Source organism: Hermetia illucens, chromosome 4 (genome assembly GCF_905115235.1).
Source record: "Hermetia illucens chromosome 4, iHerIll2.2.curated.20191125, whole genome shotgun sequence".
Lineage (NCBI taxonomy): Eukaryota > Metazoa > Arthropoda > Insecta > Diptera > Stratiomyidae > Hermetia > Hermetia illucens.
In genome coordinates, this window is record NC_051852.1 from 70,099,314 (window position 1) to 70,112,289 (window position 12,976).

Consider the following 12,976-nt stretch of genomic DNA (forward strand, 5'->3'; position numbering starts at 1 on the left):
CCCAGCCTCCATCCGAAGTAGGTATAGGTGACTGTTTGGTGGTCTACAGGTGGTGTTATCCACTATTCATTTTTGACACCTGGAGGAACGACAAATGCACAGAAATACTGTGCCCAACTCGAGGAAATGCACCAAAAATTGAGTATCCAACGGCTGAGATTGGTCAACAGAGATGGTGTGATACTCCCTCCTTCACGACAATGCACAACCTCAGAAGAACGGTTCAAAAGTTGAATGAATTGCAGTATGAGACTCTGCCTCATCCACAATATTACACACAACAATTTAATACATTAAACCAGAGGTATTCAATATACATACTATATATTAAGATATATATGCTTTTGCGCACGAAGTAGATAGGAGATATGGGTACGATCAATTTATATAATAATAATAATAATCGTTGGCGCAACAATCCAATTGGATCAGGGCCTTGAAGTGTGTTAGAGCACTTTACTCAAGACCGTAACGGGACACTATAGGGTTACAGTACCCTGATTTGATTCAGATGAACTGGAATCCGACGTCAAATCACGATATATATCCCACTGTCAACAGATTTGAACCTTCCGTACGACAGCCTTGTGCTCTAACTACTCAGCTATCCGGATACTGGACAATTTATATACGTGCATGTATGTATTGCATTTGGTAATAGGCAGTTGTCTGTTTAGGGTGAGAATAACATCTATGTTTGTTTGGAAAAATATGGAAGAATATGTTGGATTTGTAGCTATATACGGATGGAAAAATATGTGTAAAACACACACACAACACATAAATCTTTATACCCGAAGCGTGAGCTTCCGGTATTCCGACTTGTTTAATTGTTGCATTCATTATCAATTAGCTATAAGCGGTCTCTTATCAGTTATATGCTATTTTTCAGTATAGGTTTTTGTTAAATATAGAATTACCTTTTTAAGGTATTGTATGAAACAAAGCCTTATTAGAATCGAGACGATGTCTCTCTGTCCGTCACACCCGATTTATTCCGAAACGGCTTGACCGATTATCACGAAAATTGGTGAGAGCGTGTGATCTGTTGTTCCCTTTACATACAGCAAGTGGCGCCATTTTATGTTAAGTTTAAGGGGGGAGCTCCCCATACATGTCAATGGAGGGTGAACCTTTTTTTTCATAAAATGTAGCCATGTGGGGTATCAAATGAAAGAGCTTAATTAGTACTTTTCGAAACTGGTTCCATATTTGATATCGGGAGTGGGAGCTAAAAAAAAACCACCAAAAAGTGTAACAGGTTTTGATCTCAGAACCTATCTAACTGAAAAATCTGAAAAAACTCACAGTGGTGCATCTCTAAGAAATCTATGCCTCAAAATACATCCGGTTCCAATATCTGCACAAATAAAGTTAACAATAGCATATTTCCACATTTTAGAAATTTACCCGGCAACCCGCCTTATGTCCATCCCAGAAGTACCAAATTCGGTATGTGGATAAGGGATAACATAATGCACAATTTGGTCAAGCTTGAAGAAAATGCAACTATTATTAACAAAGTTATAGGGGGTGAAACTTTGCGATTTTGTGTGAATTTCGTGCATTCTACAACGTGTATGACTTCATCATCCCATATCAATTTGTCAATACCGCAACTAAATCAGTTCATATGAATGGGGTCGCAAAGAATTTTTTTGTTTTAGTTTTTTAGTTATTTGTATATGCATGTCAATTATTCCAAACAGAGATGTGTGCATTTAGGTATATAGTATATGCGTGCTAATGAAGTTTGCGGGTAGCGTCCAATTCAGATAGATATATTTGTACATTAAACGAAACGTATTTAATATACGTACTATATATGTACATATGTATGCTTTTGTGCACGAAGTAAATGGGAAATATGAATACGATGGCTGTAATATGGTTGTAAAATCTACGTATGGCTTGTAGTTTGGAAAAATATGAACGAATGTGTTGGATTTGTAGCTATATTCGGATAGAAAAATCTGCGTTGATGTTTCTTACATAAGATCAACACACAACCTTTATACCCGGAGCGCGAGCTTCCTGTATTCCGGCTTAAATAATGTATAAGTGTCTATACTTACATAGCCTATCACTACAACGCGAATAAAATTATTTTTAAATAAACCATAGCTCAAATTCAAGCGATAATTAATTATGGCCGAACCGCCAAAGGAGCTGAACCACCGTGCAATTTCTGTCTGTCCATCTGTCTGTCACACGAAATTTACTCCGAACCGGCCGGAGCTATCGTCACATAATTCGGTATGTGGTCTATGAGCCGCTACACGTGCAAAGAGTGGCATTATTTTTATTTAAACCATTGAGGATTAGTTTGGTGGGTGTTGAGTTGGTGGATCTCGTGAGATCACAATGATTAAACGTTAAACAGGCAAGATCAGAATAGACTCCGTCGGTTAGAAAATAACTATGTTTTCGACGCCGAAATAGTACTTTCACTTAATCAGTTACCATATCCAACCAATTCGGAACGTTTAAAAATTGAATGCTCACAAGACGGAAAAGATAACGCGGTGATTGGCTGACACTCCATGTGACTTCACGGAAATAGCAATTTAATCTTGGTTTGTATTTGTTACTTTTTATTTTAAAAGTAATCAATCAGTTTTTAACAGAAAAATGGGTAATTGCTGTGTGAAAGGGCAATCCTTCAATTTACCTTACATTTCGGTAGTAATGGTGACAAGCTATTTAGCAAATTCTGGCAAGTAAAACGGAAAGTTCAATATGTTGTTTGCCCCATGTTAACTGTACTAAGTAGAATAATAGTATTGTAATGTTAATTAATATTTGTCTTCATCGATTGCTTCAAACATATTTTCGATTTTACAAGTGTGAGAAATATAATATAATATAATTAATGCAAATCTTTGCCATATTTCTAAAGTTACAGAGACTATGCAGTGTGGGAGTGCAGTTAATGGGCAAGGATAATGTTTACACGGCTTTGGCGGAAATTATGCCCGAACACAGGTGCACAAGGAACTTCACTCACATCTGTACCTAGAGCAATGATGAAACGGGCCGCAAGAAAATGTACTTGCATTGAACGGGATTTGAACCGTGGGGCGGTTGAATATTCGCGGTGTCTCTTCCCTTTCTGATCATATATTATCAATTATTAACAAAGTTATAGAGCGTAAAGGTTTTGTATTTGATATGAATTGCCCAAATCAAATAGATTTACATATGAACATATGTATGCAACCAGCGGTATTCAATTCAATTTGTACGCATTGTACGCGGTATTAGAATATGTTTGTTTGTTTGGGATGAGCTATATTGATGACTTTAATATTTACATGTGTATATTTTACAGTTTGGAAATATATGAGGACTATTTTGAATGTACGAATGGAGAAACGTGCATAGAAAGTTTCTCACATAAGATGCACACAAAACCGATTTGAATTATTACTAATTTCTTCGTTTTGAATGCAGCTGAATTTCACATATAAATCAACAAAACCCATGATGAACATGCATTAAATATGATGCATACCAAACTATCCACTCACAATCATCTAAGGCATGTTCCCGCAAAATTTAACTCGCGTAAAAGGACAAACAAAAATGTTAGCCCAATATGTGAGCCCATTCCCAGGTCTAGAATCAACATGTATCTGTTTCTGGGAGCTACATTTATACGCATTATTACAGCTAGTTACACATGCTGCGAATATAGTTGCAAAATGTGTTTATATAAGTAGTACAGTGGAGAACAGGGAGCTTTATTAGTTGATATTATCGTATGTTTCACGTGTGGTGATTTGATACAGTTGGAAACAACGAATGCAATTTCAAGTCAAGCAGTTTGGAATTGGTTACTATGACTGCACGTCGCACACTGGGGACTTTACAGGGCACTCGTGCTCAAAACCATGTTTTTCGTGTTAGAATCTAACTAAATAATAAATAATGAGATAAAAACAGGCATAAACTAAAAAAAAAAACCCGAGAACATTTATATTTTCAACGCTTGGTTCAGTTGTTAAGTACAGTAAGTAAGGTGAAATATTAAGATAAGAATCAGTTCAATAAAAAATGATAATAATAAAAAAAAATAGGAAGAAATATGAATGTATATTTATTTGCACTTGATTCATTTTGCGTGCAAAATAATTTCTGGGAAGTGAATTAAAATCTTATGCAGTCGGACTTACGTATTTCCATGGATATAAACGTATGTATAATTTGGCAGTTTCCAAAAAAAAAATTGACTTTTTCTTTATTTAGATCAAAACCACTTGAAATTGTTTGTAGAATCATGTAAAGTCGTCTAATAAGTTATTTATTAAGTCCAGAAATAGTTGCGGATTCTTTGAAATTTTGAAAAAACTTCCTGGCTACATCCCCATTGTTATTGCTATCGTACCCAGGTGTTGTTTGATCGGTTATTAGTAACATTTTTTCCTAAATTTTTCTTGACGATTTTTTTTTTGTTGTTCTCAACAATATCGGTTGGGATTCGCCAAGATTTAATCGGTAATTTATATGCTAGTTGCAGTAAAAATTCAAATGTTCTTATCCATGAATGTAACACTGAAATACCAAATGACAGGAAGCCATCGACAATTCTAGATAATATCATATTTGTTGTTGAATATACACATTGTTGTTAAAATTTTTAGACGCGGCACCGCATAAATAGCATCAAATTTTTGTTTGTACTGCGTATGACTGGAATTATCATCGAAACCCACTTTTAAATTAGGGTTGGAAAATACAATGGATCCAAACTTCTAATAACATCTTTTAGAGCTGACAGTAGCCGACAGGTAGTATGGTCTAAAATTGATTGTAATGGTATCTCAGCTTCACTTTCTTTTAAAGAAATATTTTCTGGGTAATATTTTAATTTTTCTTTTTGGACAAATTTGTTAAGGGGGAATAATTGCTTCGCAAACCTCCAGATTACGTTACATTGTTTCATCAGTTACTAGCAAATGTGTTGACTTCTGGACATATTTATCTTTTATATTTTTGAGCAAACCCTAGGATTTCGGATACTTTCTTCACCACGTCCAATTGCATTTGTAAAGCATAAGCTAAAACATCCGGATGATTTCCAACACGCAAAGCTGCTCTTTTCCCACGTTTCGTCTGCTCGCTACTTGCTTGGAAATCGAATAGTGGCCGACCGCAACCACCTCTTCAATGTCGGTTGATTTGAAATACGTCGGACCCTTCTAGCCATCTCTTTTCTATTTAAAAAAATCAGTCCTTATGTCTATTGCAACTGACCTTCTATTGTAACATTACATTGGCGGATTTGAAATCCCCTTGCGCGAAATTGAAATATTCACATTCAAAAATAAAAGTGACTGGTCAGATTTGAAGGCAAATTTCTCCCTAATTTCGCCATTAAAATTTGTTTTTTGCATTTTAATGTATTACATACCATTACTAGAACTCGCCCTAGTAATTTGAAGCAGAACTTGCAAAAGATAAGAAATTGACGTATATTTGCTTTTGCCACTTCGAATATATGTAATAATTAAGTCTAATACCAACGGGAAATGACAAGGACTAAGAATGGTAAAAGTAAACAATTGGGACTAAACCTGTTTAGCTGATGGTCTGCCGAAATGTTTACATTGTTTTAGTCATTTAATAAATTCAAAATAACGTAAAATTAAAATTAAGGTTTTGAGTGCTATTTACGAAGAAAAGGCCCCAGTGTGCGTCGTTGCTAGCTGCTAATGCCAAAATGGGATGATCATTTTGAAAGACTGCCAAAAAGTATATTTAAAGGACAATGGTCCACCGACGACGTTACGAAAACCATGAGAAGACACTATAGATGCACACAACAAAAACGTTACTTTATTTATCGAGCTGAGTACGAAGTCGTGTATCACAGAACCCAAGGGATTGTCAACGCATGGAATTAGCAGCTTTCGAATTTTTTATTTAATATTTTTTTATATGTGTGTTGATGTTTGTTGATATGTTTGTGTTGATATATTTCTGATACAACTTATTTTCATATTCATTCAGTTCAAAATACGTACCTCGTTTTGAATAATAAAAATATACTTCTATTCAATAATTAAATATAATCAATAATTCAACGTACCTCGTTTAGTGAATCCATTAGAAATTAAATATTGCCGTAACCATTCTCTAGTTAGTTCATTTTTAGTCATTAGTTCTGCACCGAAGTCGATTTTGTTTTCTATCTTAAGTGACAGATTCACAAAAGTGGGCTCTCCATTTTCAAACTGAAAAAAAGGAACGCTGGTTTTTGTGATAATATTCATTTGCATTGAATTCGCATTAGAACTTTTCCTTTTTATTGCCCATTTTCTGAAAATTTCACTTGAGCTGAATGCGATGGATTCGGACGGACGAGGTGTTTTCTTGTGTAAATATTCATTGTAGTCAACAATATGATAGTCACAGTCTAAATCAACAGCATGTATATCCATATGTTCTCCATAAGTGTTCTTTCTTATTTTTCCATCATCTAGTGATAAGCAGCGACAATCTGCTTTCGATAACATCTGCTGTCTAATGATGTACTCCAAAGTTTGATGACAAACAAATTCGGTTCCAGAACGAAGTGGTAATGGTTCATCAAAAGAGATTAATCCATTCGAATTGCAATCTGATGGAGTAATTTTAAATGCTATCTCCCAACTTTCTAATGTGGGGCAACAGTTTAGAAGAAGGATTGCTGAAGCCTCAGGAAGGATAATGGCAGTCTCTGCAAATAGGCGCTCTATATTCTCTTGATTTGAAGTTTGAAATGAAAGAAATTCAATTTCAGAAATACTTTTCTCTGATTTCAACACATTAGTAAAGTTGAAATTTGGTAAATATTCGATAACATCACCGCTCTGTTTAACAATCTCGCCTTGTGTATACTGTATCGCATTCTCATTTTTTGACCCAAATGGAATTGCACTTTGAATTGAGTAGAACTGATTACCTTTGTTAATAATCTTCTGTGCTTTATTTTGAAGGATTTGCAAGTATTGTGCTATTAATACTTCCTTTAGCCTTGAAGTTCGAATTGGCTCTACACACAACATCTTTTCCACAATTGCATTGAATTCTTTCATTTCCTGAACTCTTTTATTTGATGTAAGAACTTGCGACGAAGTCTTCATTTTCTCTTGATCATGAAGCAAAACTTGCAGACCTGACTTATGCTCCTTTTCCGTCAGCGCCGAAACTTTTGTAAATACCGCAAACATTTTCGACATTCTAGTTTTGCTCACTAATTCCGAATTATCCACAATAGGATTTACTATTACTTTTTTGCTTCTTGGATCGATAGAAACTGCTTCGTAATCGATACTAAGCTGAGTTTCATTCTTTGACGTAAGTGGTGCCTCTATTTCATTCAAATGACAGAAAAAAATATCACTGTTTTTCGCCGAAAAAGTGTCATCGAAGTATTTCAAATACTCTCTGGATTGCCGAATTTTATACCATGACCTTAAAAAATCAAAAGAAAATATTAAAGCTAGAGAGTGAGAATATCTTACAATAAATAGGAGAAATACAACTGCGAAGGTAATAACCACAAATAAGGATTCAATGGCTTCAAGCTCATAATTCAAATTCTATTTTATACAAGATAACAGCCTCTTCAGAAAAACCAATTTCTCAGCTAATGAAGAGCTTAGGACGATATCGCAGGTCTCTAAAAATCTGTCCTAGCCACCTAAAGCCCTAATTCCAACGGCACAAATTAAACATCTTTCCCTTAGCTCGTCGCCTCATTTAAATCGAATTTACCACTTTTCTCGGCTCGCGTATGAAGGCACCGTTATTTCAACTGGCCTTCGGGTCATTTCCTACCGACTACGATGTTCATAGCGATTCCAGCTAGTGAGTTCTTGTCATCGCGAAATATATGATCATACCATCGAAGATGCCGCTCTCACAACTTTCCGCGACCCGCACAACCCCCTATCGACCACCGATGGCTTCATTTCGCACGTGATCATAGCGTGTTATGCCCTGCCACATTATAATCTGCATTACCAGAAGGCGCCGTTCATTGCCTATCATTTTTGCCCACGCCTGGGACCAATAGAGGGCACTTACTGAACGGCACTGCGGTAGTTTTCAGATTTGCGACATTTATTATTGGAACCCACTATATCCAGGCTATGCAGATGTGTGAATCAATTTCATAGAACAATTCAACGTTGGCGGAGAGCATTGACCCGAGATACTTAAACGGCCCAGTGCTGGACAGATCGTTGCCGCTGACAGTGATAGTACCTGTCTCACTAGAGTCGGTCGTCAAGAACTCTCTTTTATTCGGATTCAATCGAAGATCGTGGTGTATAAGTCAATGATTGTATTTTTGGACAAGCTGCTCGAGATCAGCTTTATTGTGAGACGCTAAGAGGGCGTCATCTGCCTAAAGCAATGTGTAGGACACTGGCCGTTAGATGTCCTGCGTGACAGTGTCAATATCAAGAACAAAGAAGAGCGAGGTGAAGGCACTTCCTTCATGTACATCGACAGGGATACGGAGTGTTTTTGGTACATCTTTTTTTGAAATCCCAATTCAATCTAGCGCACGAATTCCTCTGACACTAAATGTTGTCGCAGTGCATATCAGATGAGATTGTGTGATGCACGATCAGACGTCTTCTCTAGCTCCATTATCCTAACCGTACAGGCAACGTTCTGTCACCAATATCAAATATTAACATTCAACAGCCGATATTACTAAATATTCCTTATCAATAGAGGTGAATGCCATGCATTTATCAGATTCATAGCGTAATATGTATAGTACCGCCAAGTATGTGTAAATGAAGACATTTCATATAACAGAAGAAGAAAGCAAAAGAACCCATATACTACAGTATGTTTTTTTTTTTCGTTTAAGAATTGTAGCTTTGATCAAGTTCTAATTTCATTTGTAATAATTCGTACCCACATTGTGTTTTGCGGATTATAAAAAGTGTATAACACCTTCGTTCGGTCACACTGCTTCCAGAGTGGAGGTAAAGCAGCGCCTGATAAGTTACCTTTGCCCTGGACGAAACCGTTAGCCACCTTCGTTTTTTTACTATAGAAAGATATTTTTCACATGCAAAGAACAGGAAATCTTGATTCTGGGGAACGAGGATTACATCACTTAAAAATTTATGCATTTTGTATTGATTTGTCGGCATCGTGTGTAAGCAAGAAATCCTCGAAAACATTTTTCAATATCAAACCCAACTTAGAGACCAGGGAATCATATACAGATTCGAAAACGACACCCGGCATCATCACTTTGGTGATGTAGTGATGTTTGGATTGGGCTTGGTTAAATGTGATACTACGCTTTAAGGTGATTATCACTTTTGTGATATTACATACATCAAATATCCACCTTTATTGCGATGTTGTCAGGTCCATTTACTTTGCCCAGTTTCATTCGTGTAATTGGCTCTTCAACTTGTGATGCTGACAAATGGGATTTTCAAACGGCAATCGAAATGCTGACAAGGTTTGCGAAAATGATGGATGGGTAAATTTCTTTGCTCGATGTATTCTCGCCACAATCTGTCTTTTGTTAGCAATGTACCATTGTATTGTTAATACAACAGAAGTATTCAATTCTTACATGCGAAATGGCAGTGTAATTTTTTTTCTCACAATTTGGTTATGTAGGGTATCAAACAAAAGGGATAATTGCTGATCTTATTTCCAATATTAGGCAAAATTCATGTATGGCAACTTGAGGTCGTTTATTAAATTTCAATTAATGCCTTGCAAAACAGAGGGAAATATCTCTGAACGAATTCCTTTGGGTGATAACTATACGTCAACTGAGGATGACCCAGCGGTCAGCCGATTGACTCTAAAATTAAAACTGGAGCTCAATTTAGTGGCAATGATACTGTGAAAGGAGTATCGAAGGAAAGCGACTAAAGAGCACCAGAGATAGTGATGCTGAGGAGATGATTCGGTTGGAAGATCAAATAGTAAGAATATTGGAAATGGATATTCTACGAGAGTGAGGCGGGGATAGAGACTAAAACTTTTTATTTTTCAAAAGTTAACTTCCATTTACCAGTTTACACAAATACAAAAACTAGATATACGAAATGTGATTCTGAAACACTCAGAACAGGTCTCAACACCTGCACTATCACACTCTTCTTGGGTTTCTTTTGATGATTCCGCTTCTAATATAGATACGGTTTAAAATGTTGACAATTATTAATATTATCACTTTAATTTATGTGTACATTTATGTAATGTAAAATTAAATTACTGGATAAGACTACGATCTTGCCAGTCCTTATGTATTCCTCGGAGACTTGGGTTCTTAGCAAGAAAAATTGCGAACTCTTCGCCGCGTTCGAGAGAAGAATCCTCCGAAGAATTTTGGCCCCCTACATAGACAATTCCGTAGCCTACATAACGATGAAATATATGAACGATAACACGACGGTTGTGGATAAAATACCGCTCAACAGGTTGCGGTGGGCGGTCCGTATGAATGAGGATGATCCAGCCACGAAAACCTATAAGAGCAACATCTATGATAGAAAAAGAAGACGAGGTAAACCCTACCTGAATTGGTGCACCTCGGCGCAAAACCGGGTTGTCCCCTTAAAGTTACATCTTTCTTCTGGTGAAATTGGTTCACGAAAGTTTGTTTTTTGCTTTCTAATATCTCCTTCAATAATCGTCAGTATGTAACCAAATGGTTTAGAGACATTCTGGCATATTTAAAAAGTTATTTGGGTAACTTTTTTCCCGTAAGTTAGTAGTTTCATGTATGCCGGTTCTCTTCTTTTTGACAATTTTACACTCAAGTGACCTTACGCTCATTGAATAATATACGCTACGCTGCGCTACATTCCGCTACGCTTTTAGTCTGCACTGGACCTAGTCTGCGCTCGGCCTAAATGCTTAAAAGATAATTTTGGAACATTTGACCGCCGTTATTTTGATCAACATTTGGTAAATAGGGTTTTCCGGAATGGTTGCGGGTTGTCGCACTTCATTTTTAAGTCGTAAATTTTGGATAACAGGGTTGTCGTTTGGGGATATTCGAAAGATTAAAATCGCAAAATATGGGGTGGCGGAATGTGAAAATTTGTCACCTCTTGATTTGAAATTGAATAAAACGTTTCAAAGCACCACCGTAGAATTCAATTAACATGCATGCAATTAACTTTTTCTCAAAATTGATTGGCTCCAAAATGAGGAGCGGCAGCCCTAACCTTTTTTATCGAAAACGATCCGCGATTCGCACCCACCAACACAATAAAAAATCTAAAAAAACAAACGCCCATTCTAATATTTTACACAATAGGCTCCCCGCCATATTTTCACTAATGACAGAAATTACTTGTATGGTGCAACCTAACAAAACTCTCAAAAACCGTTTTGGAAAAATGTCTATCAGCAATTGAAATTTCAAGCAAATTCAAACAGACTGAATAGCCCGCGCCATGTTGTGAGACGTCACAACTCTACCGAGGAGACTTCATTGGCATGGCAACCCATAAAAATGTATAACTGTCAATTTCCCGTGGCATTTACAATTCAATTAGTGCCTTCCACAGTTCTCACAACGAATTCATGTAAATTAATTACATTCAAAAGTAACAGCCAAAAAACGAAAAGCGCCACCATATTGCAAATGACGCAACAAACTCTCTCTCACGCATCGCAAAAGCTTTCCGAACTTTTCTGCGTGCGGCATTGCGCATCGAACTTGTATATTGCTTCATACAAGTCCGTGTAATGAACTTCATTTGACAGCTCTCTCACTACGGAAATACGCAGTTACTCTGCTGTTGTATTTGGGCCTTAAGCATTCGGAGATCGGAAAGACCACAAACGCGGAGGATACCGTTCCATTCCATGGATCAAGTTTGATGGCATTCCACGCAACTGCCGTGGTATGTTCAAAAAGCTTTTAGGAAACTGAATTAGGTGCAACAGGGAGTTTCGAGTTGCGACTCCTGGAAATTACAAAACTGTCAAATTGTCACTTCGATCACGATGAAAATCGAACGGGACAGGAGCCTTCGCGAGCATTTATGAGACGAAGCTATAAGCTGTGTCCGATATCACTCGAGTCTCGCGATGTGTACGGACAAGCACCACCAAAGTCGTTACCTTTGGCTTGTGAGTTTACTGCCAAAAAGGGATTTTGAGGAGGTAATTATTTAGGAGATACTCTTCAGCTGATTTGACATTTCATCGCCATGCGAAGGCGATCGAAATCCGACAGAATACTCGCGATTAGACACAAATCTCAAACGGTACGCGTTTGTTTGCAAGAATTCTTCAGAACTCGCATTCATAGTGTGCAGTCTTATTTGGCGAATCACAACTTGGTGACGAAAACCGCGTATGTTTCACGAATCTAGACATGCAAAATCACAGATTAGTAAATAGAGAAATCAGGGAGCAAATAAGATCGGCTTTAGTTGCCTTTCTGTAGAATTATATATAAAGCTAACTCTACCGAACACTCAACGTAAATACTCACCAACTCAACTCACAAGGCTCTTCCATCTCTTCTTTATGCCCGCTTATATTATCCGTTAACTTGTTTTGGCCCCGGCAGCCTAATATCAATGCCGTAGCTTATTTGACATATATAGCAAGAACATGGATTACATCGACGCTTTCCCGGATTGACACTTAGGTTAAAGGCAGTGTACACAGACTAGACAAGGTAATATCAATACGAAACGTCAAATTGATGATAACGTCACTTGGACTGATACAATGTGTAGTGAAAATTAATAAATATCCGGTATCACTGGAACTATCATGGCTAAAGGAGAGTTATAGATTAAGATTTGTAGGAAACATCTCTGCTATGAAAAAGTCCATATCTATGAAAATCGACAGAAACATCTGAGAGATATTCGATTTTAAAATTCCAATTTGATAAGATAGTCACAGATTTGTTGGTTCTGCGACCAAAAATGAAATCATGACTAGAATTTATTATTAGCAAATTGGATCA

The 12,976-nt window shown here is 36.9% G+C and overlaps 1 protein-coding gene and 1 long non-coding RNA gene across 3 annotated transcripts in view; both read right to left on the reverse strand.

Moving 5' to 3' along the window:
• Positions 1–12,696, reverse strand: part of LOC119654523 (little elongation complex subunit 2) — a 52,334-nt gene extending 39,638 nt beyond the window's left edge. Inside the window, exons 1-3 of one of the 2 annotated variants that reach the window (XM_038059965.1) lie at positions 12,491–12,696; positions 6,791–7,458; positions 6,092–6,721 (exon numbers count right to left, since the gene is read on the reverse strand). In XM_038059965.1, the coding sequence (XP_037915893.1) occupies positions 6,092–6,721; positions 6,791–7,458; positions 12,491–12,516 (1,324 nt within the window). In that variant the 5' untranslated portion in view covers positions 12,517–12,696. Of the gene's footprint in view, positions 1–6,091; positions 7,459–12,490 lie in introns of both variants that reach the window. The other variant, XM_038059964.1, reaches the window with a different exon arrangement.
• On the reverse strand, positions 10,448–11,547 carry LOC119654525. Its single transcript, XR_005249826.1, has 3 exons — positions 11,533–11,547; positions 10,555–10,895; positions 10,448–10,505 (listed from the first exon to the last, which is right to left on the reverse strand). It is a non-coding gene; the product is annotated as an uncharacterized LOC119654525 (long non-coding RNA).
• Positions 12,697–12,976: the final 280 nt, after the last annotated feature.